Source organism: Vulpes vulpes, chromosome X (assembly GCF_048418805.1).
Source record: "Vulpes vulpes isolate BD-2025 chromosome X, VulVul3, whole genome shotgun sequence".
NCBI lineage: Eukaryota > Metazoa > Chordata > Mammalia > Carnivora > Canidae > Vulpes > Vulpes vulpes.
Genome location: NC_132796.1, coordinates 41,062,671 through 41,089,742, shown reverse-complemented (window position 1 = coordinate 41,089,742; position 27,072 = coordinate 41,062,671). Strand labels below are relative to the sequence as shown.

General features: G+C 54.3%; 3 protein-coding genes across 5 annotated transcripts in view; 1 reads left to right on the top strand and 2 right to left on the bottom strand.

Annotated features, from left to right (window-relative positions):
• SYN1 (synapsin I) overlaps nt 1–15,242 on the top strand; it is a 49,761-nt gene extending 34,519 nt beyond the window's left edge. Inside the window, exons 6-13 of one of the 2 annotated variants that reach the window (XM_025982467.2) lie at nt 9,420–9,482; nt 10,275–10,417; nt 10,499–10,573; nt 10,676–10,778; nt 11,833–11,979; nt 12,355–12,442; nt 12,542–13,127; nt 14,132–15,242. In XM_025982467.2, the coding sequence (XP_025838252.2) occupies nt 9,420–9,482; nt 10,275–10,417; nt 10,499–10,573; nt 10,676–10,778; nt 11,833–11,979; nt 12,355–12,442; nt 12,542–13,127; nt 14,132–14,267 (1,341 nt within the window). In that variant the 3' untranslated portion in view covers nt 14,268–15,242. The remainder of the gene's footprint in view (nt 1–9,419; nt 9,483–10,274; nt 10,418–10,498; nt 10,574–10,675; nt 10,779–11,832; nt 11,980–12,354; nt 12,443–12,541; nt 13,128–14,131) is intronic. The other variant, XM_025982468.2, reaches the window with a different exon arrangement.
• Nucleotides 1,599–5,267, bottom strand: TIMP1 (TIMP metallopeptidase inhibitor 1). The gene is made up of 6 exons (XM_025982497.2): nt 5,124–5,267; nt 4,208–4,336; nt 3,409–3,488; nt 3,112–3,238; nt 2,734–2,858; nt 1,599–1,872 (listed from the first exon to the last, which is right to left on the bottom strand). Exons 1-6 carry the CDS (start codon nt 5,263–5,265, stop codon nt 1,702–1,704), a joined length of 774 nt encoding a protein of 257 aa, XP_025838282.1. The 5' UTR covers nt 5,266–5,267; the 3' UTR covers nt 1,599–1,701.
• On the bottom strand, nt 15,236–26,527 carry ARAF (A-Raf proto-oncogene, serine/threonine kinase). 2 transcript variants are annotated; one of them, XM_025982480.2, is made up of 16 exons: nt 26,274–26,527; nt 24,793–24,947; nt 24,516–24,619; nt 23,642–23,744; nt 23,395–23,549; nt 23,189–23,287; nt 20,534–20,675; nt 20,404–20,431; nt 20,174–20,319; nt 19,878–20,080; nt 17,986–18,162; nt 17,852–17,898; nt 17,485–17,603; nt 17,117–17,248; nt 16,017–16,151; nt 15,236–15,807 (listed from the first exon to the last, which is right to left on the bottom strand). In XM_025982480.2, the coding sequence occupies exons 2-16, from the start codon at nt 24,886–24,888 to the stop codon at nt 15,673–15,675; spliced, it is 1,821 nt and encodes a 606-aa protein (XP_025838265.1). In that variant the 5' UTR covers nt 24,889–24,947; nt 26,274–26,527; the 3' UTR covers nt 15,236–15,672. The 2 variants fall into 2 exon arrangements, with proteins under 2 accessions (XP_025838265.1, XP_072599365.1); XM_072743264.1 differs by lacking the exon at nt 26,274–26,527 and adding an exon at nt 26,010–26,233.
• Between the last annotated feature and the right edge of the window lie 545 nt (nt 26,528–27,072).

Here is a 27,072-nt window from a genome sequence, read left to right as displayed (position 1 = left end):
TTGATCCTCCCAAGGTGTAGATGTTGGCACAGAAATTGTTGCTGCAGCAGGCATCCCCGGGACAGGCAGAGAGATAGGCCCTGAATGCTCAAAATCTACTCATCCTGATTCAGAACGTATCTTGGGCCTTGGGGGAATCTCCTAAGAGTGCAAGAGGCTCCAGAGGTCCAGCTTGTTGACCCAGAATTCCCTGGAGGAGACCTAGCTTCTTCTTAGGAACAGTGGGTAGTCTGATGGGAGGGACTTGGGCAGGGGGGCTTTCCTTCACCGAAGGAAATGCTATTGGAGACTTTGTGCAAGCAGATTCCCGTCAACCGGAAACTCGGGTGTTCCGTCGAATGTGTGCACCAAACAGAGGTTCTGGTTCCCCAGGGCTCACTTGAGTCAGGACCTTTGGGGTGTCAGGGTCAGAAGCCAAGGACTGGGAAGGGCCCGGCTGTGAAACAAGAAGGCTTAAGGAAGGGAGTGTCTGGAGGATCTGTAATCAGCTTTTCTGAGGGAAGATGAACCAGAAAGGTAAGGTTTGGGTTTAGAGGCCCCAGTTTTGGTAAGGGAACAGCTGTGTAGGAGGAGGTATGCAGGGGCTGTGGGCTGGCATACCTGATTGGTCCTGATTTTGAACCCACTTGCACTTCACTACTGTATTTCCTTCAGTGTTAGTCAAAGGAGTGAGGGGACAGGTGCCTGGGTGGCTGAGTGGGTTAAGCGGTTAAGGTCTGCCTTCAGCTCAGGTCATGATCCCGGGGTCCTGGGATCGAGCCCTGCATCAGGCTCCATGCTCAGCAGGGAGTCTGCTTCTCCCTCTCCCTCTGCTCCTCTGCCCTGCTCATGCTCTCTCTATCAAATAAATAAATAAATCTTAAAAAATAAAGTGAGGGGAGAGGCAGGGGAAGGGGGAGAAGGGCAGAGCTTGGGGATTTCCATATCACACCTTCCCCTCATCCTTCCTATTCCCCAAATAGCCACTTCCAAGGAATCTCCTGCAGGCCATGAGTGGGGAGCCAGGACAACCTCTTCTTCCAGAGTCCCTGGCTGGGTTATGTGGGGTGGAGCGGGGTGCTCTGAGCCCCCTGAAGCTTTCCCCTTTCACTCAAGTCAGACTCAACAGTACAAAACAGTAAGGACAATAACACCCACAGAGGTGGATGGGGCAGGACAGCCTCCTGGATGGCATCAGGACAGTGCTCAAGGGAAGAGAGCTGTTTGCCAATTGATAAGACATTTGTCGATGAGCTTGTCAACTGGAGGGACTTGGCAGCGATCTGGTAGTGATCTGTCAGTAGTGGGATAATTTTCTAGAGAGCCCCGTGCAAACGAGCATCATAAATTAGCCTGGTAAAAATATTTTGAAGTATCAAGCAGAGAGATCATCCGATAAATTGTGGTGGATAATGCAGGTTATCCTGGTCATTGCTGATGTTGCCGATCACCAGCACTAATGCCAACGTACAGAATTATTGCCAATACCTGAAATTTTATGTGAAATACAAAAAGCCAACATTTTGCACCCCTCACCCTCTCGGCATTGGTCTCAGGTTGTTCCCACCAGGTCATCAGTGGCCTGGCTTTGTTCCCAGACATGACACATGGACACTGCCTGCTGGATGGTAGTTCTTTATTTCATTGTTTTGGATAAAGAAAGACAGGAGTGGGAAGTGGGGTGAACACTGTGCAGGCTTTGGCTTCCACGGGGAGTAGAATTTAGGCCATCCGGGGCCGCAGGGACTGCCAGGTGCATATCCCTGGCTCTCTTGGCAGGCAGGCCAGGTGGCGGCTCTGGAAACCCTTGTCAGAGCCTGTGAGGAACTGGTCCGTCCACAAGCAATGAGTGTCACTCTGCAGTTTGCAGGGGATGGATGAACAGGTAAACACCTAGAGGCGGGGAGAGAGGCACATCTCTGAGGGCTTCTCCCCCTGCCCCTGCCTCCCGTACCCCACAGAACTTTCCCCTCCTCGGTTTCCAATATTGAACTGCTAGGGAGACCTGGTGCTGCCTAACCTGGGGAAATACTCAAGAACAACCCCTCCCATGGGAGGAACAGTCATTGGGCTTGGCAAGGTGACCGTAATCCAGCAAACTGATCAGTTTCCTGGAATAGTAGTTGGGGAACAGTCATGGGAGTGGCGGGGGGGGGGGGAGTTAGGTCTCCAGGGGAATTCTCCCATAGGATAGGGACCAAGTGGCAGTAATAGAGAACAGCTGGCCAGTGGAGGGCCTTAGGCGTAGCACAGAGCCGTGGGGCTCAGACAGCATCACTGGGATCAGAGGACATTCAGGGCCACGGGGAGACAGCCTTGGAATAGTCAGAAGAGCAACGGAACACACCCTTGTGTGTGAGGCGGTCAGAGCCCTGGAGCAAGAATCAGATATGCTGGGGAAGAGTCAGTGGGTTGGGGGATCAACACTTTGGGTTCTTGGAGAACATTCTAGGGAACTAAGAAACAATCCCTGCGCAGGGGGGGGGGGGGGCAGGGGTCAGGAATAGGCAGGGGGACAAGAAAATAGTCACAAGGAGGGATTTAGAGGGAAAGGAAGCAGCCCGAATTTCCAGGGAACAGTCTCAGGTTTGGGGGGTGGGGGTGGGGAACAGCAAGAGAGATCAGGGACAGCCCTAGGGCTTGGGGAGCAGCCAGACGGACAAGGCAAGGCCAGAGGGAGCGAGCAACAAGCCACGGCTTGGGGAAGAGCCGAAGGATGGCTGTGCAGACGGCGGGCAGGGCCCCGGCACTCACTGTGCACTCCTCACAGCCAGCAGCATAGGTCTTGGTGAAGCCCCTGCGCTGAGCGGTACTCAGGCTGCTCCACCGGGCCACGAAACTGCAGGTGTTGATCTGCAAGTGTCCGTCCCGCAGGTTTCCTGGGTGGGGGGCGAGGGGAACAGACGGCAGCTGATTGGCTGGGCCGGGGGTCGGGGAGGGGCGGGGTGGGGACAGGGAGGCAGGGCGGCTCCTGATTGGCGCCCCTGGGGCACGGACCCCCGGCTGGGCAAAGCCCCCGACTTTCTGATAGGCTGAAATCGGGGGCGGTCCGCATTTCAACCCGACCAGCCCCTCGGGGCCTCGGCGCGTCTGGGGGCCGGCGTGGCACGGGCCGAGGGGGCGGGGCCTCACCGGCGACGAGAAACTCCTCGCTGCGGTTCTGGGACCTGTGCAAGTATCCGCAGACGCTCTCCAGGGCGGGGGTGTCGACGAACCGGATGTCCGAGGCATTCCCCAAGTCGCTGAAACCCTTGAACATCTGTCGCCGGGCGGGGGGAAGAGTCCCTTTTACTGACACGGTCTCCCACCCCGCGCTCTTCCCTGAAGCCCTCTAGCGTCCCCACGTCGCAGCTGACTCCGTCGGCTTTCAGGCTTATTGGGCCGGGAAGGAAGAGTTAGGGAGCGTTGGGGAAAGGGCAGGAGGGATACCTTGGTCATCTTGATCTCATAACGCCGGTTTAAGTCAGTCTGGTTGACTTCTGCGGTCCCCACGAACTTGGCCCTGATGACTGCGGGCGGGGGTGGGGGAGAGGGAGGGAGACGAGTCAAATGGACTGCAGGAGCCAGTAAAATAGAAGGATCACTCGCGAAGCACACACTTCTGTGGGGGGATGGCTGGAATGGCCCACGGCACGCTAAGCGATGTGCACGCAGGTTAACTGATGAATCCGTATTTTGAGTGACTACTCTTTGCCAGGCGCCCGCTGCCTTAAGCCTCTCCCATATATTCATCGTGTGTTCGTTCGCTCAACAAATATTTCAGAGCCCGCCGCGTGCCAGGCACTGTTCTGGGGGTTAGGAACAAAACGGTGAACAAAACACAGAACCCCCTGCCTCGTAGAGCTCATATTCTAGCCAGGAGGAGACTCCACACAAGTGAAATAAATCAGTATATGGAATGTTACAAGGTCTTCAGTGTGATGAGGAATTTTAGAGCTGGAGGGGTCAGGAGTACTAGGCCACAGGGGTGAAAATTTTGAACAGGGTGGTGGGGGAAGGCCATCCTGACATTTGAGCCCGCCACCGATGTGGATACCTGCAGCCAGTGCAAAGGCCCTGAGGTGCGATTGGGCCTGGAGTGATCGAGGAGCACGAGGGTGCGAGTGTGCTAAAGCAGAGTCAGCACAGGGCCAGGTGGAACTTTTTTAGACAGAGGCAACTTTGTGAACTCTCTGGACTAAGGGGAAACCAAAGCACAGAGTGTGTGGGCAGAGTGGGGTACACTCACCGATTTGGGAGTTGCAGAAGGCTGTCTGTGGGTGGGGTGGGGCACAGGTACAGGCCCTGCTGGGGGCGGTCAGCCACAGCCACAGCAGGATGCAGGAGGCCAAGGGTGCAAAGGGTGCCATGGTGGGTTCTGCGGGATGGGGAGGAGCGGTCAGTGGTCCTTAGGGGCAGAAGTGGGCAGCGCCCTGCCCCCCACCCAGCTTGGAAGGGGGTTAAGCCACTGGACTCAGGGCTTGAGGGGTTGGAGACTGTGGAGATCTTAAGGGAGGGCAGGGGGGATTTGGGAGCCCAGCAGAGCTGAGGGGGCTGGAGGTTAGGAGAGCCTAGGAGTTGTGGAGCTTGAGCAATTTCAGGGCCTGGGTGAGTGGGGGGCTATGAGAATGTGGTGTTTGAAGAATAAGGCAGCAGAGGAGTTGCAGGATTTAGGGACGCTGAGAAGTTGGAAGGTGGGTCGAAAAGCTGGGGGGAAGAATTTGGGGTTCCGGGAGCTGGAGGAATGTGGGGGTTCGGGGTTGTGCATATTGAGGTTGGAGGAGTGGAGAGAAGCTGAGGAACTGGGAGGAGGTGGGGGCTCAGAGAGTTTGGGGACTTAGGGGGCGGGTGCCCGAGAGGGATCTGGGAGCAGAGAAAGTTGTGGTGTTGGGGATTTAGGAGTCTGGAGGGTTGGGGAGTTGGCCTCCTGGAAGGCAGCTGCGATATTAGGGGCTCACGGGTTCAGAGGAGCCGGGGGTAGATGTCGGGGGTTCCAAGGAGTGTGGAGTGTGGGAATTGGGGGAGCAGTTCCAGCACCCTCCCGTCCCCCTCTCCTTGCCCGGCCCGGGGTCCTGGTACCGGCCGGCCAGACTGAGCAGCCAGGGGGCTGGCAGGAAAGCCCAGGCCCCGCGGGCCATGGGGGGGGGGAGGGGGTCCCAGCCTACCTCTGGTGAGCCTCTCCGGGTGCTGGGTCTGCGGCGATGGCGGCAGGGCCTGAGCAGTGGAGGATAAATGTCCACTCGAGGGGCGGGGGTGGCAGCGGTGCGGAAACCACAGGCCTCCAGGCTTCCTGGATGCATTACTCATCCGCCCACCCTCAGTGGAGGCCAAGGGGCGGGCCAAGGGCTGCCCAAAAGGGATGCATCCTCCTCCTCTCCCTCCCTCTGGGCCTCGCCCTGGCCACCCACCCCCATCTCCACATCAGGCAACCAGTCCTTCCAGGCAGCCCCCGTGGAGGGCTTCGAGGCAGGATAACCCCCCACCCAATTTCTTAGGCAATTCCCTAAAGTCTCCAAACTCTCTCCAGAGTCCACCTGAGCCCCCCCCCAACTCCCCATGGCTGAAGCCCGAATCAGTTCATCCCTTTAATAAACATTGCTTTGTGCACCTACTGTGTGCCAAGCACACCCTCCAAAATCCCTCTCCTGGTTGATCTGAGAGCTGGGTGAAGGGTGAGCAAGGCAGAAAGGGAACAGGTTCAGTACAATCAGTGAAGAGAAAGAAAGCAGGTGAGTGGATGAGGAATACAAGGTGGGAGAACTGAGGCACGGAGGGGTTAAGTGACTTATCCAGGATCGCAGTTAGCAAAGTGGCAGAACTGGGATTCGAACTCAGATGGCCTGGAGCCAGAGCCTGGTCTGAACCCATCTCAAAAAACATAGGCAGGGGTACCTGGCTGGCTTAGTCTGTGGAGCTATGACTCTTAATCTTGGGGTGGTGAGTTCCAGCCCCACGTTGGGTGCAGAGATTACTTAAAATAAAATCTTAAAGGGGGGGGGACAAACACTTAGGCAAACGGCCAGCATTTATCTAGCACCAACTGTGTACCAGGCACTCAGCATAAATTTTTTCACTTAAAGCTCACAGTAAAAAATAAATAAATTTCACAGTAAAACCTCTGAGATGGGTACTGGTATCATTCCCATTTTACAGATGAGGAAATAGGAGCATAGAGGGATTGAAGAACTTTCCCAGGATCACAGGGCCTGCCTGGGATCTGAACCCGGGCTAACTGGTGCCAGGATCTTACCCCAGGCGTGGCACAGCCCTGGCAAGTGGGGAGCATGCCAGTGAATTAGTGAGCATTGAGTTGGGGGGGGCAGTTCACTGGTGGGGAAAGAGGGCAGTGAGTCAGTAGAAAACAGATCCCCTCCCATCCTGCCCTGCCCCTTCCCCACCAACCCTCCCACATCCCGGTGGAGTGGTGTGGAGGGGGGGTTGGTGAGGCAATCCCTGCCCACCGGCTTCCAGATGCTGCCTGAATCTTCCCACTGGGGTCCTGGGAAAGGGCTCTAAGGGCTCATTAACATCCTTTGTTAGTCAGGGAAGGCAGACCAATAATAATAGTGATGGTAGTGATGCTAGCAGCCACTTACTGAGCACTTACGGTGCGCTGTGCCCTATATTCTTTGTGTCAATTCTCCCATTTGGTTTTCATGACCCCCTGGCTAACAAAGCCTGCTTAACTCAGGGAGGTTAGCTCAGTCCACACCACCACCGCCGCCAACAACAACAACTACCACTGGCTCTTATGGGCGTCGAACCCTGTTCTTTTTTTTTTTTTTTTAAGATTTTATTTATTTATTCATGAGAGACACAGAGAGGCAGAGACATAGGCAGAGGGAGAAGCAGGCTCCCTGCGGGGAGCCCAGGATCCCGGGATCACGACCTTAGCTGAAGGCAGACGCTCAACCGCTGAGCCATCCAGGTGCCCCCGTCAAGCCCTGTTCTAAAATCTTTGTAAGGACTTCATCCCTCAGCGAATCCCAGCTGCCTCCTGTTAATGCCAGCTAGCCAAGGGATGCTACCCCAGTTCTGATAACGGTACCCAACGCTTTTGGAGGATGGAGGCTTCCTGTGGGCCAGATACTGTGCTAAGCACTTTCCCTGAAATAACTAATCTGTTCCTCCCACCTTCCCTGGTAGTGAGAGCCTTGCCTATCTCCTTATGCAGATGAGGACTGTGAGGCCAGCCAAGCGTTCCGAGGAACCTCCCCAGGAATGAGAATGAAGAAATGACCCTGTTTGGGGGGGCGGGGCGCGGAGAAGGGAAGTAAACCAGGAATTTGGAGAAGCCGGTTGTGAAAGTGGGGAGGGAGAGTGAATGAGGCCGGGGCTGAGTAAGTCAGCTCTTGGCCGCAGGGAGACGTGCGGGGAAGGGAAAGCCCTGCAGCGGTGCCTCTGCTTCTGATGCCAGCTCTGACTCCCAAGCTTGAGTCAGCACCGAGCTGGGCTGACTCTACACGTGAGGGGTTCTGTGCCTCTGGGTTGTGGTGCAGGTTTTGAAACCAGTGAGGTCTCCGGGCGGGGTATTGGGATGTGTGGCCACCTGGGGAGCTGGATGGCTTGTGGGGTCCGTGGAGGTGGGGCACCGGCTGGGTGTGCCACCTGCCCGGGGTCCCCCGTGGCCTCAGGATGAGGGGAAGCCAAGATTCAAACCTAGGGCTCTCCGGGGCATCCTAGGGTGCAGAGCTCCTTGCCTACACACGTGTGCGGGTGTGACCACTCGCATGTGCACACAGTTGTGTTCCAGCCTGGGGCCAGAGAAAACAAGAAGGGTTTGTGCAATGGCGGGGGCGGGGGGGGGGGGATGCTAGAAACCTCGGGATGAGGAAGGGAAGTGCGTGTGCACTAGCTTTCCGTGTCTCTGCCTCTGAGGTGTGTGTGTGTGTGTGCCTTTTGGTGGTGTGTGCCCCTTTGCGTGGTGTATGTGTGGACCCGGGGCATCTCGGTAGCCCTGTGTGTTTTGTGTGGTCTCTGAGAACCGTCTGTCTGCCTCTGCAGAGCGGGTGTAGGTGGCACATGTAATTGTGGCTGTGGTGCTCACCTCTGAGCCGTGTGTGTGTGTGTGTGTGTGTGTGTGTGTGTGTGTGTGTGTGTGTCCCCGCGTGCCTGAGCCTTGTGTCAAGCGCCGCCTCTGTGCTGTCACCCTGGAGTGCTATCTAGAGGATCCCCGAAGGCCCCGTCCCAACACCGTGCCTCTCAGGGGCCCTGTAATGACGCCAGCCATTTGGGAAATGAGGAAGGTGGGGGTGCGGAGAGAGGGTGAGGCCTGAAGGTCAATCGGTCACCCTGAGCCTGCGGGCTTCCTGTGCCTGTCGGGAACTGGGAACCGCCGCCGCCCCGGCAGCCCCTCCGGGAAGGCCACCTCTGCCCTGTGGGGCAGCGACTGGGCTGCCGAGGGGGCGGCCTGGCCCGGCGGTGCGGGGGCCAAGGTCGCCCAACCCGTCCCCCTCTCCCATCCAGGGGCGCGGGAGACTGGAGGCGTCCCCACACCTGAATGTGTGTGTGCGCGCGTGCGGGCGCCTCTCCGTTTGTATAGCCGGCAAGGCATGGTGTGTGTGTGTGTCCCCCTAGATATCCTTGTCATGTGCCCAGGGCCGCAGTGTGGGTCTCGGTGGTTCTGTGAATACCTAGAAGCATGTGTATCTCCGTAGGCGGTGTGGGTCCAGCTCCCTGTACGTGGCTTTCCCTGTACATGGTAATCCTCCATGTTGTGTGTGTCCCTCTGTTACGTGGGTTTGGGTGAGAGGAAAGGGGGTGTGTGTGCGCGCGCGTGCCTGTGCTGCTGGGCAATGAGGCTGGCCAGCAGCGCCGGCCCCTGCCCCACACCAGCAGCCAGCTGGCTGGATGACTGTGTGGGTCTCTGCAGCCAGAGAGCAAGGTGTGCTGTGAGCCTGTGCTGGTTGTGGGTCTTTCCATTTCGTGGGTCTCAACATGTGTGGGAGTCTCTGTGCTTGGGTGTGATGGTCTGAATTCTGAGGGAGGGCTTGTGTACGGGTCTCCAGGTTGTGTCTGTGCATGCTCACATACAGGGCCTGGCTGAGGGGTCCGGTTACTACGTGCTCACCACCACACCCCCGTGCATGCACACACACACACTCACTTCTCTATCATCCGTCCACTGTAAAAACAAACTTTCCCCTTTCCGGAAAAGTCCCCCACCCCTATCCCATGGCTCTGCCCGGGAAAGCAGAGGCGGGATGTCTGGAACTTGGGGGGAGCGGAGGGAGGGACAGGCAGGCAGGGCTCCGAGTTCGATTCTGAGCTCCGGAGGCTGTGCCCCCCCCCCCCCCCCCCCCCCGCTGCTGTGTCTCTGACTCGCCTCTTCTGGGAAGTGGCTCCTCACATGGCTCCCCATGAATGGGCTTCCCTTGGCGCCACCCCCACCCCCACCCCTGGCCATCGCCCTCCTGGCTCTCCCGCCCTGACCCTGCTCTGCCTTCCCCATCCCCCACCAGCTCAGCAGCACGACGTACCCTGTGGTGGTGAAGATGGGGCATGCGCACTCCGGGATGGGCAAGGTGAGTCTCCAGATGGGGTGTGTTTGTGTGTGTGTTTGTAAATGGTGCATGCTCCTGGCATCGTGCATATGTATGTCCACATATATTGCGTATTCGATGCTCACTAGTCATTCTGTATGACTGTGTGACCTGGGGCGTCTTTATCGATTTGTTATTTTTCCCCTCACATTCTTACATTCTGTTGGCCCGATTGTCTGTCATGTATTCAACCAATTTTGTGTGTCCTGTTATTTTGTTCGTGTATCCAGCACTGTGTCTGTGTATATGCATGCCTCTGTGTTGAACACACACTGTGAAAGCTTTTATGTTCAAGGGTCCTGGGGGTCCTGTGTGCTCCCCACCCACCTGATTTTGACTCTGTGTATGTAGGAAGCCGACTCAGAATTTGTACATTTGTGTTTATTCTTCTGTATGCTCTCATAGTGTGTATACAACTGACTTTGTGTCTGGGTGCTCGTATGCATAGACTATACATACGGACACACAATTTTTCCACAGCTTTACTGAGATATAATTCACCCACCATACTGCTTACCCATTTAAAGCGGACAAGTCTGCCATTTCTTAGTATGTTCAAGGTTGCATATACCCCTCTGTGTGTCTGTGGTGCGTGTGTGAAGACCCGGAGACCCAGGATTATGCAGGCTTGGGTCCTAGGCGTATCCACACAACTGTTGTGTACTCAGCCCAGCCGTGTCATCTGTGTGCATGCCCCCGCCAAAGGCACTCCCACTGCCCTCACAGCTGCCCTGTCCTCATCTGGCCCTGACGATCCCTGCCCCACTCCTACAGGTCAAAGTGGACAACCAGCATGACTTCCAGGACATCGCGAGTGTCGTGGCACTGACCAAGACATATGCCACTGCCGAACCCTTCATTGATGCCAAATACGACGTGCGCGTCCAGAAGATTGGGCAGAACTACAAAGCCTACATGTGAGTGCCTGGGTCGGGGTCCCCCGCCTCACGTGGCCTGGGCTCCTCCGAGCTTCTGTCATCTCTCCTCTTCGCCCCCAGGAGGACGTCAGTGTCAGGAAACTGGAAGACCAACACCGGCTCTGCAATGCTCGAGCAGATTGCCATGTCGGACAGGTGGCGGTGGCCCAGGCCCTGAGGGAGGGGAAGAAGGGGGGTGGGGATGTGTGGCCACCCCAGCAAGGCACTGACAAGCTGCCTTGCCCCATGTCTCGGCAGGTACAAGCTGTGGGTGGATACATGCTCAGAGATTTTCGGGGGACTGGACATCTGCGCAGTGGAAGCACTGCATGGCAAGGATGGAAGGGATCACATCATTGAGGTGGGAGCACCCAGAAAGCGGCGGGGGTACAGAGGGAGGAGCAGGCGCGTGGCAGCAACACTCCACAAACTGTGAGGCTCTCAATGGCCCAGAAGGTTGCTTTACTAATGCCCTCAGTAAACTGTAAAGTACCTTATAAAATAGGAAGTGCTGGGTGAACAGCAAAGTATAAACAGCTTTATAAAACTATAAAAAAAAAAAGTTCTGTAAACCAGGAGGCCGCTGTTATCAAAGCAAACCGCTTTCAAAGTTCTAAAGTTCTTTGTAGACAGTGGTGCCCCTGGGAAATAGTAAAGCAATTTATAAACTGTAAAGTACCTTGAAAATACAGAGTGCTTGGTGAATGGTCATGCTTTATACATGGTAAGGCATTTTGTAAACATTGGTGCCCGGGCAAAGCATTTTCTAAAGTCTAAACATGCCATATATCCCCTGGTCCCTTGAAAAAGACAGGAGCTTTGTAAACTATAAGCCACGAAGTTCTTTGTAAATGGCAGCATACCTAGCAAACTATAAAGCAGGGATTGGCAGATGTTTCCTGTCAAGGGCCAGACAGTGCACATTTCAGGCTTTGTGGGCCATATAGTCTCTGCTGCATCTGCTCTGCAAAAGCAGCCAAAGACAATATGTCATTATAAAAAAAAAAAAAAAAAGGCATGGCTGTGTTACCCTAAAACTGTACAGACAACAGAAATTTAAATTTCATATATTTTCACATGGCATGAAATCTTCTTTTGGTTTTTTTCCCCAACAATTAAAAAAAATGTAAAGCCCATCCCTTAGCTCGGGGGCCATCCAAAAACAGGTGTTGGGCCAGATTTGGCCCTCGGGCCCTAATTCCTCAAACTGTTCTCAGCTGTAGACCCCCCAGCCCACCACGAGCCGTAGGGGCCTCAGAAACGACAAGCCTTCCTCACACTGCCAAAACTGGTGCTTCTCATTTCCTTGGCAGCAGCCATGCAATTCCCCAACTTAAGGCACTTTGTCACTGTCACCCTTGCAGGCACTTCCCACCTCTGTCCTCACTGGGTCCCTTTCTCCCCACCCCCTTCAGGTGGTGGGCTCCTCCATGCCACTCATCGGGGACCACCAAGACGAAGACAAGCAGCTCATCGTGGAGCTTGTGGTTAACAAGATGGCCCAGGCCCTGCCTAGGCAGCAGCAGCGGGATGCCTCCCCCGGCAGGGGCTCCCACAGCCAGGTCAGGCCCCTGGTGCTGGGTGAGGGCCGAGCCACCCCAGGAGGCTGGTGGCGGCAGGCAGGCCCCTGGTCCCGCTGCCGGAGCTGATCAGCAGCAGGCTAAGGGCACTGCCTTACGCACGTGTGGCCGCAGTCACCAATTGTTTTAAAAACTGCTAAGAGAGCCGCTATGCTGACTTCCCTGAGTGCCCCCCAGCCCTCCCCTGGGAGCCAGTCCCCCACCCCACAGCCTGACATCGCCTCAGTTCTCAGCCACAGAGGTGGCAACACCCAGCACATGGGGAGCCCGTGTCATTTGGATTGGCTGGTGCTCCAGCCGCCAGCCGCTAACTATTTTTAACCTCTCCTGCTCCGCTCCTCTGCTCCTCTGCCGCAGACTCCATCCCCAGGGGCCCTGCCCTTGGGCCGCCAGACCTCCCAGCAGCCCTCGGGGCCTCCTGCTCAGCAACGACCCCCACCACAGGGTAAGTGAGGGGCCAGCTTCCCAGGCCTCTAACTGTATTGGCACCTAGCACTGCCCCCCCCCAGCCACCTCTCACGTGTATGCTCTTTCTGTCCCTCAGGTGGCCCTCCACAGCCAGGCCCAGGCCCCCAACGCCAGGGACCCCCGTTGCAGCAGCGCCCGCCCCCACAGGGCCAGCAGCACCTTTCGGGCCTTGGACCCCCAGCTGGCAGTCCCCTGCCCCAGCGCCTACCAAGTCCCACATCAGCCCCTCAGCAGCCTGTGTCCCAGGCCCAGCCACTGAGCCAGGCTCAAGGCCGCCAATCCCGGCCGGTGGCAGGAGGACCCGGGGCACCTCCAGCAGCCCGCCCACCCGCCTCCCCATCTCCCCAGCGCCAGGCGGGCCCCCCGCAGGCTACTCGTCAGACATCCGTCTCTGGTCAGGCTCCGCCGAAGGCCTCCGGAGCCCCACCGAGTGGTCAGCAGCGCCAGGGCCCACCCCAGAAACCCCCAGGCCCTGCCGGCCCCACACGCCAGGCCAGCCAGGCGGGTCCCATGCCCCGTACTGGGCCACCCACCACGCAGCAGCCACGGCCCAGCGGCCCAGGCCCTGCCGGACGACCCGCCAAGCCACAGCTGGCCCAGAAACCCAGCCAGGATGTGCCGTCACCTGCCACTGCCGGGGGACCCCCGCACCCCCAGCTCAAGTAAGAGGACCCCACGGCAGCCCTGGCCTTGCTGCTCACAAAACAGGCTCCTACACCAGGAGAGCGGCCCCAGCTCCCAGTCTCCTCGGACCCAGGTCCCACGCAGGAGTCCCGAGAGCTTGATCTCCAGTCTGGGCAGACCCCTCCTCCAAGCTGTCTCCCCCACCCCCCACTGCCCCAATTCACAGAGGCTCCTGCCCTCCATCCAAGATTTGTGCTAGAATCCCAGAGAAACCTTTATAGTTCAGAATCCTCCCAGTAGGCCCCTGGGAAAGACCCCTCCCACACCCCTCTTGGTCGCACCTTGCTGACCCTCCGTGAGCACCTCCCTGCCGCTCTGGAACCTTCCCAGCAAAACGCACCCTTCTCCTGCCCAAATGGACTCCTCCTGGCCCAATTCACAGTCCACCTGTCACTTCACACTCTTCCCAGCTGTCCTCATGCTTTCCCTTACAGCCTAGGCTCCATTCTGGGCCACCCCAGTCTCCTCCCAAACCATTACACCGTCCCCTCTACCTCTTCTGGTCCACTCCAGGCCTCCCCCTACCTTAGCTCAAAAGTCCTCCCTGCCATATCCAACTGCTTCCTCTTGGACTTGCCCCCCACTGCACGCCATCTTGTCCTGGGCCCTGTCCTAGGTACAGACCCTACCGTGCTCCCTCTGGGACTCCTCACCCACACTGGAAAGCTCCCTGCCCATCTTCACCTGCACATCCGACTCCTCCTAGTCTAGCCTAGAATGTGAAGAGAGAGGTTCTGCCCAGGACTCTTCCCACTAAGGCCAGGCTTCATCCAAGTCCTCCCAGCCTGGCCTAGGGCTCCCCCACTCCACCTGAGAATCCATTAGGGTCCACGCCTGTGATGGTGGGTGGGAGGGTCACAGGCACAGCCCCAGGACTAGTGGGGCAGGGCTGGGCCGGGCCTGGGGTAACATTGTGTTTCTCTCCCCTTCCTCCCTTCCTCCCCTCCCCTTCCTCCCATGCCTCCACCTTGTCTCTCTCTAGCAAATCCCAGTCTCTGACCAATGCCTTCAACCTTCCAGAGCCAGCCCCGCCCAGGCCCAGCCTTAGCCAGGACGAGGTGAAAGCTGAGACCATCCGCAGCCTGAGGAAGTCTTTCGCCAGCCTCTTCTCCGACTGACACCCCACCCTGAGAACCCTTAATTCCTCCTGGGCAACCCCTCTCTGGGCCCTGTATCCATTTCTCACTTTTTGAGTCTCAAAATCCCTTGAGAAGCCCTCTCCTGGTCCACCAAGATCCCTCTTCTCATTCCGCAGAATGCCCAAGTCCCTGGGGAGACCTCACTCCTGGTCCTAAATCCAGTTCTCACTTTTGGAATTCCTGAGTCCTTTTAAAAACCCACTCCTGGCGACCTCAAAACTTTTCAGTTTTAGAACCTCCAAATCCCTAAAGACCTCTCTCTATTCCTGGCTCCCCTCCACTTCGAGAATGCACTTTCCTCCCCAGAAGCTCCCTAACACCAGGGAACGTGTTCTGGCCCTAACACTGCTGAGTCCCCTCCTAGAGCCCTGAAATTCTTGGAAAACCATACTCCTGGTCCCAGATCTCTCAAGTTCATCTTGTTCCCCATCAGAATTTCCAAAATCCTTAAGAAACCCCGGCCTTGGCACCCCTTTCCATGGATCTCTCATCTCTAGAGATCCACCTCTTCAGATGCCACTATCCAGCCCAAGGATTTCTCCTAACTGGCCCCAATCCCATTCAACACATTGGGAGGCCCTCCTAGGGCTAGGACTCTTCTGTTCCCCAGGGACCCACACTCCCACTTTCCTGCCTCTGACAGCTATCTTTAAATATGCAAACTCCACCCATCCTCCCAGACTCCTTTGCACATGGAGGGCCAGGGGTCCTCCACTTCCCCACCTTTGCCGTGATGTCTGTGTCTGTGACTGACGTGGCCTCCTCTTGTGCCGTGCTTGGCATATGTGGTCTTCGTTCATCGTGCCGCCTGTGGTGATGCGTGCAGTGGCGCTGTTTGTGTGGTCTGCATTCCCCCCCACCACCACTCCTTGCCTGGACTCACTCCCACCCTTCAGCGGCTCTGAACCCCATGAGAAGAGTCGGGAAGCAAAATAAACAAGCAAAGGCCCAGCAGAATTCTGTACTTCTTGGTGAAGAGGGGAGTCCTTGAATGGTAGGGAAGACACAGAGGGGACCCCCCAAATCCATACGGGGTGCTGGGGACCCCAAGATCCAGTGGAAGGCACATCAGGCACAAATTCCAGAGAGGTTCTGAGTGGAATCCCTGCCACAAAGCCCAGCTTGGAGATAGAGGAGCTCCCAGATTTAGAAGTTATCCCCAAAGCCAAGTGGAAACCAAATTATGGAGGAAGCAGGGGTCTCGGTCTTTGGGGGCCCCCTGCTTCCAGAGGAACTGGAAAAGCACATGGGGACACCTCCATCTCCCAGGATGGGTATGGGGGATCCTGAGGCAGTATCAGGGCAGAGACAGAACATTGATTGGTGGGCAGGGCTCCTTGGCATGGCAGGCTGAGACTGGTTCCCTGGTGACTGGGGGCAGGGCCTAAGGCACAAGGCGGGCTGCGCTGAGTAGGCAGGCGGGCAACTCATCAGCCTGGGTGCGGTGCAAGGAGGGTTCGGAGGCACTCCGCTCAATCTTGGGGAGTGACCGCTGCAGCAGCTCAATCGCGGCCAGGATCTAGGGGCAGGGGTAGGTTAGGAGGGGTGTCCAGAGCCACACGGGCACCCCAACACCCACATACCCCAGCCTAACGGGGAAGTGTGCCTGCACATACACATCGTACACTGCTGAGCCTTGAACATGTACAATTCCCACTGACACCTGGGAGTCTTCCTCCTCCTCAGACTCACCCTCCCCGGTGTGCCCAGCCCACCAACCTGGCTCACCTGGGGGAAGAGGGGACGTTCCTCCCGCTGGAACTTGAGGCAGTCAGACAGCAGGCGCCGCATGGCCTTGGGGCAGTTGCTGGAGATTTTGCTGAGGTCCGGGGACAGATAACCACGGCCCACCATAAAGATAATCTGGAGGGGCAGGAATGGTGTGATCTGGGGGCCTGGGCTGGGAGGCTGAGGGAATTCTGGGTCTCAAGGGGCTTTGAAGGCTCCTTCTTGGGGAAACTAGGGTACTCTGGGTATTGGGGTTTGGAAGATCATGGGGAACTTGTGGATCCAAGGACTCTGGGTTTCTAAGGACAAGGATGCTCTACTTGCAGAACAGAGGGATTTAAGTTTGGGAGCAGTAAAGAATTATAGGTATCCCTGCCCTTACAGGTTTCAAGGAGACTTATCAGCCTAGAAAGTACCAAAGTCAGGGGAAATATGAAATTCTGGGTCCAGAAAGAGCTCAAGGAGTCTAAACCTCCAGAGCCTGTATTTCTGTAGCGGTTGGGGGCCTAGAGAACTATGGGTTCCATGTGGTCTGTAGGACTGTGAGTGCTCGGTGCTTGGAGCCTAGTGTCCCAGGTTTCTGAGGGCCTGCAAGAGTCCATGCCTTAAACCTGGAGAACTCTGAGAGTCTGGGACCTAGAGTATCATGGGTTCCTGGGCCCCCAAAGCCTGCCAGATGCCCAAGGCCTGAATAACTGTTGGTATCTGTAAGTATTCCAGAAGCACAAATGACTTGTGTTACTGGGAGAAATGGGATTCTGGCCTTTGGGACTTGGGGGATTTTGAGTACCCAGGCCACGGGACTGTAGGTACCTACAGGTTCCAGGGGACTTCTGGGTGTTTGGGGGCCATGGTGGATTCCAGGTATAGAGGATTCAGGAGATTCTGGACTTCAAGGACCCAGAAGATTGGAGATGTGTAGGGAAGGAGGGGATTCTAGGTAGGGAAGACCAGAGGATTCTGTGAGTCCTCAGCCCTGAAGACTTTGGGTTTCTGGGGGAAGTGTGGCATTCTTGGTCTTTACAAATGAGGAAATCTGGGGTTTGGAGGCTGAAGGGATTCCTTTGCCTAGGAGATTGCGGGTAAGGTGGGGGGCTCACCTGGTCACGGCTGCCAATGTGGCTGTAAGGCAGTGAGCCGGTCATGAGCTCATAGAGCACAACCCCATAGGCGTAGACATCCGATTGGAAGCTGTAGGGGTTCGGATCCTGCATACGGATCACCTCAGCTGCCTTCAAAATAGGGCACACCAGACCAGGCAAGAGGACCATGGAGGTCAGCCAATGGCTGGCCCTAGTCCCAGATCCCACCAGCTACACTGGGTACAACTCAGAGCATCCACATGAGATAAAACATGAGCAGTCTAGACACCCACATCTGGCATGAGCTACCCCATCCCTGCTTGGCTCCCCACATCCCAGCCCAGCAACCCACACTATCTATATGGCCCCAGGCCAGCCCAACTCACCATCCACAGTACAGAGCCTGAGGGCTGCTCCAAGGGCTGGGCCCCACTCCACCGCGTCTTCACCGTGGCCAGGCCAAAATCACCAATCTTCACTGTGAGCCCCTCATGTAGGAAGATGTCCACCAGGGTCAAGGGCCACTACAGGAGCTCCAATAACCCCATCTCCCATCCTGACTGAGAGGTTCCCATTGATGCCCCCATACCAGTCGTGCCTCGGACCCTGACCAGAAGCCCCCCAGTATCACACAAACTAGCTACATTCTTGACTTGGGTAGGGACTCACTTGACACATGCCCCTCTCCATGCATCCCCAGAAGGCCCTCACCTCCCCCCGCCGCCAAGCCCTTAGACAGTGACAGGCAGATACTGTTAGACTTGAGATCTCGGTGGATGATGTTCTTGGCATGGAGGTAGCTGTGGGGGTGAAAGCAAAGGGAAAATTGGCTGGGGGTTACCTCCTTTCCCCACCCCCTCCCTTTGTTCCTAGGCTGGGAGGCTCACTCCATGCCCTGGGCAGTCTGTCGGGCCACATCAATGAGCTGGACCATGTCGAAGCGTGTGTCGGCCACATGCAGGTGGTGGTAGAGGCTGGAGCCCTCACACCACTGTGTGATGATGGCAAATCCTGGCCGGGTCATGAAACCCATGAACAGCAAGATGTTGACATGACGTGTCTTCCTGTAGGCATGGAGGGTGGTACCAGGGCAGGAAAGAAAAGGAACAACCGTCACTTTCTGAGCATTAGGAATGGTACTGTTCACTGCTACCTTCTGTCATCATTTCCACCTTGTCTTTTAGGAGGCTCAGGGCCAGACTATGGCCCTGAGACATAGTTCAATGCATCTGTGAAATATGTTTGATGGGCTGTGATTCCGTCCCGGGGCTCCTGTCCCGAGCTTCTTCATCCAAGTCTCCCAACAAAAGCAAGAGGGAAAGACTACTGCCCCCTACCCCTCTACCAACCAGTGGCTCTCTCTATCATCGACCCCTGCCAACCTCTGACCTTGACCATGACCTGGGCCTGTGACCATTTTACAGACAAGAAAGTGGAATGCCAACCTTCCTCACTGATACAGAATACCAACAGACGCTAGTAAAAACACCAGTGACATGTGACTGTATCTTGTTAATCACTGCAAGAGCCTTGTGGAGTTAGGACTCAGATCTGATCCTGTGTTCCAATCCAGGCTTCCTCAGGTACTCACTGTGCAACCTCAGAGAGGTCACTTAACCTCTCTGGGCCTCATGTTCCTCAACTTCAAAACCGTGATAATGATATTAGCTACCTTATGGGGATGTTGGGAAGAACAGTTAGTAAGTAATCTGTAAGGTGCTTAGAACAGTACCTAACACAGGTAAGCACCCTGAAAATGTCACTGTCCTTGTTATTGCTGCTGGATACCTGAGTCTAGATGACAGAAATGCTGTCACGGATGAACAGATCACCTCTGGTTTAGAAGAGAACCCTCCCTCCTTGGAGAAGTAGTAACTGCAGTTATAATGATAACGCAAATGCAAACAACACTAACAATGCTCTGCAATTTTGCTCATGTCAGAGTGGATAACAGAGGACATGCACGTTCTTCATGGTGGTCAGATTACAGCTAAAATATTAATACATAATACAATACAAACTAAGAGCGTGCTCAAATAATTTCACAGAGAGGAACAGAATAAAAGTGTTCTTACTGCGGCATCCATAATGAGGATAGATATTAAAATAGCACAAGAAATTACGGTAACATCAACTCTGTAATGTAACTGTGCCCATTTGTCAGAGGGAAAGTCCATGTCAGCAACCCCAGGAGTGGCAGTAACTAGAGTGGCAGAAAAGGCACACCAGGGTTTCTCAGTGCAAATTAACTAATATATACTAATGATATATTAAATAGAGCAACTACAATCATTAATCACAGAATGACTACATTAAGTAACACTGCTCTTTAAATTATGGCACTGCTGTAACTAATAACAGGAATCCAACATGATAAACCTAATACTAATGATGCAATATGAGCAGAGGAGAAGGCAGGACATGAGCCTTCCTGGCAATGAGGTTTACATCATGCGATTAATAAATGCACACAGTAAGGCTGTTGTCCTTGGGTCATACCCATTTCGCAGCAGGCAAATGAGAAAACCCACGTTTTGGAGGCGGAGACATTAACTGATACTAATATCAACCCAAACACAAACAATATCATCAGAGGGCCTCACCACATACCCATTTCCCAGAGAGGAAAGGAATATCCCTGATTGAGAAATGGCTTACAGTGATGGTTCTAACACAACACAGGCGCGGGTGACGTGCAGGAAGTGCCCAGAGCATCGCCTTGCCTGGCCCCCATCCCCCACTCACCCCCACCCATGCATGCGCACCCAAGCCATCTCACCTGAGCACCTGCATCTCATTCTTGAAGGCCTGGGCCTGCTCAGCTGTGGGCTGGGCCACCTTGAGCACCTTCACAGCCACATCGCCATGCCACCGCCCGCGAAACACAGTGCCAAATGAGCCCGTCCCAATCCTCTTCAGCAGCTGCACCTCACTGGGTGGCACCTCCCAGTAATAGCCGGAGTCCCGGTACCCCAGATTCTTCTGTGGGCCACATGGGCAGCATTTCAGGAGCCTGCCCACTTCCCTCATCACTCAGCCTGGGGCACCCCCACCCAAGGCTCCCCCGGAGCTTACCACTTTCTTCTTGTCATCAGCCACGGACTTCCGCTCCCGCTGCTCTGACGGGGACTTGGAATGTGGGGACTTCCTCCCCAAGGACACGCTGGCCGGGCTGGGGCTCCCCCGAGGGGCTCCATCACCACCACCTCTACTACCAGCAGCTGCAATGGTGGAGGGGATGTGAGTGGAGGCAAGTGGGGCGGGGTGAGGGGGCATGGGGCATGGCAGGGGGGTGGTGGGCTCACCATCGGTGCTAAAACTCTGGGCAGTGAGCTGGAAGAAGAGGGACAGGAGTCAGAGAGAGGACACGGGAGCCAAGAGGCATGGTCTCCCCTCTGCCCAGTGCCTTCTCTGACCGACCCCCTCCACACCGACCTGGATGAGGCTGGAGTCCATGGGGGCTGTGGTGCTGACCATATGGACGTTGGGAGTGGATGTGGAGCGGATGCGCTGGAGTGGGGTGTTGGCAGGGGCAGGGAAGGGAAAGTGCTCAGGGTCGCGGTGCTGGGTGCAGGAGCTGGCAGAGGAAAGGCTGTGAGATCACTGTCGAACAAACAAGAGAACAAGTAAAGCCGCCCCCCACCCCAGTAAATGTACATGTAGCTCACAGTAACTATCTACTGTCATTGCTGTTATTCATCTCCTCAAGAAACACTTACTGAGTGCCTGCCCTGTGCAGAGACCACCCAAGGTCGTGGAAATAAAACTGTGGGCAAAATGAATAAAAGTTCCTGCCCTTGTGGGGCTGATGTTCCAGTTAAGAAGAGAGCGCCATAAAAAAACAAACATTTAACATGTCCCTTGGTGACAGGTGTGATAAAGAAACAGAGCAACATGGAGACAAAAAGTGTCCTGGGCAAGGTGTAGAAAGGCTTCTCTGAGGGGACATTGGGGTGAAGACCCAAAGGAGGTCTTCACTGAGCCTGAGTGGCTCAGTTGGTTAAGCATCTGCCTTCAGCTCAGATCATGGTCCCAGGATCCTGGGATTGAGTCTCACTTGGGCCCACTGCTCTGCAGGGAGTCTGCTTCTCCCTCTGCGCCTCCCTCCCTCGTGTTCAACTCTCTCACATGCGTGCTCTAATAAATAAAATCTTTAATACTCAATTAATTTTTAAAAAGACCTAAAGGAAGAACAGCAAGCTATATAGTGGGGGGGGGGGAAGTAATATATAACTACATATGCTATTCAAATATATTGTTATATAACATACAACACGTTATCTGTATTAAAACACCAATGGCTCCAAATATGCATATTATAACATTATACACTTAATCCTTGAACGATGCAGGGATTAGGGGCACCACCAATCCCCTGCCCAGCTGAACAGCCGCGTGTAACTTCTGACTCCCCAAAACTTAGCTACTAAGAGCCTACTGTTGATTAGAAGCCTTACTGATAACATAAACAATGAACTCATATTTTGTATGTTCTATGTATTATATACTGTATCCTTATAATAAAGTTAGAAAAAATAAATATTTTTAATAAAATCATAAGAGAAAATACATTTTGGGTGGCTCAGTCAGTCAAGTGTCTGCCTTCAGCTCAGGTCATGATCCTGGGGTCCTGAGATCAAGCCTTGCATCTGACTCCCTGCTTAGCAGAGAGTCTGCTTCTCCTGCCCCTGCCCCTCCTTGTGCACGCTCGTGCGGGCACTCTCTCTCTCTCAAATAAATAAAAATCTTTTAAAAAGAAGAAAATATAGTACTGCATGTAAAAAATCCATATGAGAGTGGACCCACGCAGTTCAAGCCCATGTTGTTCAAGGGTCAACTATATGTTATACATAGATGCACATGTTAATATATAAATATATATGCTATATATATTTATTGTAATGTCACAAATGTATTTTTAAATGTCCCTTTCACTATCTTGAAATTAAATTCATAAATAATTAATCCACATATACCCATAATTAAAAGTGACAATGCCCTAACTTTACTATTTTATATTACATAAAAATGTGTTTTACATTATATAAAAGTAGTGTAAATAGAACACGATGTATTAACATTGTGTATTTTTTTTTAAACTGTCACAGGGGCAGGATTTTTTTTTAAGATTTTATTTATTCATGAGACACACACAGAGAGAGAGAGAGAGAGGCAGAGAGAGAAGCAGGCCCATGCAGGGAGCCCGATGTGGGACTTAACCTCGGGGCTCCAGGATCACACCCTGGGCCAAAGGCAGGCACTCAACCGCTGAGCCACCTGGGCGTCCCTCAACATTGTATATTATGTAAATACAGATATTCTATGATAGACAAATAAAATGCATATTTTATAATGCATTTATACTATCTTAGGACAATAATATACTTTAACATAGAAATACTACAGTATTATAATACTTAACATAAAGGAAACGTAAAAGGGAATTTATGATAATATGTATTTCAAAATGGAAAGGCTTGAGCATGGTTGTACTGTAAGAATTAATGAAATAGTTAGATACACACATATATATACATGTATTTGTAATTAATAAAGACTTCTTGTTTTTTTTCATAAATCAGTTATTTAGTTTTTATTTTATTTTTTTTTAAAGATTTTATTTACTTACTCATGAGAGACACACACAGAGAGAGAAAGAGATTGAGAGAGGCAGAGACACAGGCAGAGGGAGAAGCAGGCTCCATGCAGGGAGCCCAACATGGGACTCGATCCCAGGACTCCAGGATCACACCCTGGGCTGAAGGCGGTGCTAAACCGCTGAGCCACCCAGGCTTCCCAAGACTTCTTATTCTGTACCAGATCTTGTTCTAAGCACTGGATATGCCTTAACATATTTAAATTCTCATCAGAATCCTTTATGGTAAAAAGTATTATTATTCCCTCTTTGTAGATGAAAACACTAAGGCCCAGAGAGATTAGGTGACTTGCTGAAGGTCCCACAGCTCCACACCTGTAGGTGCTCAATAAACGTTTGTCAAATAAACAAATGAATGAAGTATGGCTTGTGGTCTACAAGGGCCTCCAGATTTTTTTCTCCTGACAACAGGCCTTCAGCTAAGGCATCCCTACCTGGGACCCTGAGGGGTTAGCGGCTCATTCAGGGGGCGGTTTGAGGGAGCTTCGTGCTGTCTGGAGCCTCCGGACAAATCCTGGACACTGTGGTAAAACCTTGAGGGCATTAAGGGTATACAGTAAGAGGACAAGGGTCAGCCGTCTGTAAGAACCTTGTAGCTTCTGTTCTCCCCATTCCCCTGCCCACCCCAGGCCAGGCTCACTGTCGGCAGTTGGTACTCATGTCAACACAGACTGTGGGGACCTTGGAGGAACAATGCTGGTGGAACTTGTAGCCACAGGTTTGGCAGCGGAAGCCATGGAACAGAAACTTAAGGCAGAAGTCGCAGAATGCCAGGCTGAAGAACGTCTTCCGTACCTGCTGCCACAGAGCAGGGAAGGTTGAGGCCTGGTCAAGGACAAACCCGCCCCAGGCTCACAGTCTGCCCCGGCTATCCACCCCACACTCACAAAATTGTGCATGGTCAGTGGGACGTCTTCAAGGACCTCTACAATGAGCTCCTCTCCATCCAGGGGGGCAATGGCTGTGTCCCAGGCAGTGACTGTCTTTCGCCTGTAGGGGGCATGGAAAGGAGTTGGTGAGAGGGTGGACAGGGATGATGGGAGGCACGGAACCCCCAAAAGTCCCTTCACACCTATCATCCATGGAGTAATATCTGACATGTTTAATTTTCAGCATGGCAACTCTAGGAACTCATTACTATCCTTGCTCCCATTTTACGGATGAGGAATCTGGGGCTCAGAGGGATACAGTGACTTGCCCAAGGCCACACAGGATTGGGAGTGCCTGGCCAGCATGAAGAGTCCATGCTCATAACCACGAGGTGAGGAGCAAATGAGACAGTGAATATATAATGAAATCTCAGAAGTGCTAAGCAAGCCCCTAAAAAAGTGGCTGATGTGGCACAGAGATGATGAATAAAGAAGCAACATGTGAGGTGATCAGAACAATTAAGGAAGCCCAGGACAGAGGAATAAATGGAAGGCCAGTGTAGCGCAGCTCGGCAGACCGAGAATGAGGAAACAGGGTGCAGAGAGTTGGCAAATGGATGACATCATGAAAGAACACAGACAAACTCTGGTATGAGATGTGGGAACAGGGCAAGGACCTGAGGGCCAAGGTGAGATAAGCTGCTGACCTCGAAGGCCAATGAGCTACTGAAGTTATGGAACAAAAGCTACATGCACCCATGGATTCACTGAACTCAAGGGAAAACTAATGGAAACCGCACCACAGAGGGAAGGAGTCAGATGCCTCTGAGGAGAGGACAGGAGGCTGAGCACCCAGGGGAGGGCAGTGAAGTGGGGGAGGGAGCACACTTACCCCTCAATGAGCCGGTAGACCACACAGCAATCCTGATTGAGACCCCGTACCTTGAGGGCCTTGTCAAGAGAGTCGTAGACACTCATGCCATCCCGGACAGTCACCTGTGTGTGCACGCACGTGTGAGGATGGCTGGGTCAGTGCCCAACACGGGCCCCAGCCAACTTTCCCAAGCCTCTGTAAAAAGCCTCCTCCCAGCCCTAGTCCCCATTCAGATCCAAGACTTACAACTGGGTTCATGCCCATCCCCTGCCCATTTTGCCCCAGTCAGACTCACCACGGTGCGTTGCTTGTTGGGAAGGTATACTTTGACAGTGCCCACTGCCCGGGATGGCTCGGCCCCATTGGCAGGGGGGCCCCGTGGTGGCTCCATGGAGCCTAGGACTTTGTCAAGACCGGCCGAGGCGGGGCTGAGCAGGTGCCATGGGGCTCCTAGAACACAGGAGGAATTCAGAGAGCCAGTAAAAATAGTCTGGAAGCAAAGTGGCAGGGACAAAAACAACCCCCTCCATCTCCAGGCTCCACATCACCCCGTTGCCTCATCTACACACAACAGCCAAGGGATCTTGCAGACACCTTGAACTCATCCAGCTCCCCTCTGCTCAGCCTCTCCTGTTGTTTGTCTCACTCTTAAGGGCCAAGGTCTAGGATTCACTGCAGAGGGTAGGGGTGGAGGAGGGGGTAGTAAGGACACAAGGAGAGGCAGCACACGCTGTCCTGGAAAGTCCAGGAGTACTGAGTCTCTGCTGGGGGCTAACAAGGAAGTCAAACCACACTGCAATGGGGTGTGTCGGGTACATAAAGGGCATGAACAGGCTGTCCTGGCTTTTGAATGGAGTAAAGTGGTTACCAGATACCGTGTGAGGGAGGAGTCACAGACGGGAGGATGGGAAAGAAATGGAAGATCAGCAGATACTGCCCTTGGCTGGTGGGGGGGAATGGGAATTAGGACCACTCTTGCAGGAATCCCTAAGCCCTGGCCTGGCCTGTAACGATAGTAGGCTCTCAAACACTGTTAGGTGGCTAAGGACAGTCACCAGACTGTGATGGGGACTCCATAGGGCTTAGCAGGAACTGTGCTGAAGGCACTGTAATGGGGAGAAAAGTGGGTAACAGGAGATCACTAGACATTGTCTTGGGGGGACGGAGGGTAATGCTGCATTACCAAACACTGTCGAGGTGAGATCAACAGGTTTTAAAGCGGGGGTGGAGGGGTCCAAGATCCCCCTAACTAATGAAAAGGGTCACAGACATGTTACTGGTGATAATAGAAGGAGGCTGGGGAGGAATAAAGAGGAGTCATGGGGGAATCCTCAAACATTCTCCTAGCGGATCAGACACTCATCCAGAAGGAGGGGGGCGATTGATTGAACCACGTCTCCACGCACTCCCCATTGCCCACAAGGAAGGGTCATCAAGAGACCTCAAGGAGGTGTAGGTTGAGTCCGGGCACCGCACCACAGCCCACGTCCCATTCAGCCCGGCCCCGCCTACCGAGGGCCTGCCAACTCTGCGCAGTCGCATTGCCACACGCGACGGGCGAAACCATCCCCCGCAGCCTTGCACCCCTATTCCTGTCTACCCCCCCACCCCCGCTGTCGACGATGGTCTCGCCCCAGGTCAAACCATTTCTTCGGTTCCGGGCGGGGGGCGCCGGGGCCCAAGCGAAGCCATCCTGGAGCTAAGCTTTTGGTCCCGGCTCCCAGCCCGCGCCCGACGGTCGCTCCAGAAACCTAACCCCGCAGGGCCCGCCCTCACCTGTCACGCCGCTACGGCCACCGCCGCCTCCATCTTGGGCCTGTCTTCTTGTTTCCTCGCAGAGTCCGCCTCCGCCGCCCCTCGGACTTTCACCATTGGCTCCACCGGATTCAGCCCTCCATCCTTATTGGTTAGGGTCACGCCTGTCAAAGGAGGACCTGCGGAATGTGGGTCGTGTTCCGGATCAGGAGGGGCTGCCCGAAACGTCAGGCTATGAGGCAAATTCGCACGTCCGGACTCGCGCAGGCGCAGTCGGGTGGAAACCTGCGCGCTGTGGACTTTAACCCCCGTCGTGCCGTGCTGGAAGAAAGCGCATTTTTTTCAGTCACTGGGAGCTGACTTTCGGGATTCCTGAATCTGGACGGGGAATCCTTAAGTGCCCTTTTCTGGCCAGTGACCCGAAGGCCTAGGTACCCATTAGGGATTTTCCCGTGTCTCGGTTTTACCGTATTTGAAATTAGTTGGAATCAGACCACATAACTGCAACGTTTTCCAGTTCTAAGAAACTTGTAGTCATAGCTTTTGATAACAGCTGGTCTCTGGTGGGGCTGCGGCTGGAGTGTCCGTCTGGCTCCAGGAGTGTCCGGCCTGCTGTTCTGGGCAGCTTACTGTAGGAATGGGGCTGGTAAGGATTTTGAGCGATTAGTCCTAGATGACCAGGTGAACAGGCGAGGGAAGGGGGGCACAGAGCAGGGAAACGTGTGAAGGTCCTGTAGCGTAAAAACAAATTTTTCAGAAGTTGAATTTCCCCCGATGTCAAAAGTGAACGAGGCTTTCCACCCTCCCTTTTCTTAGGGCA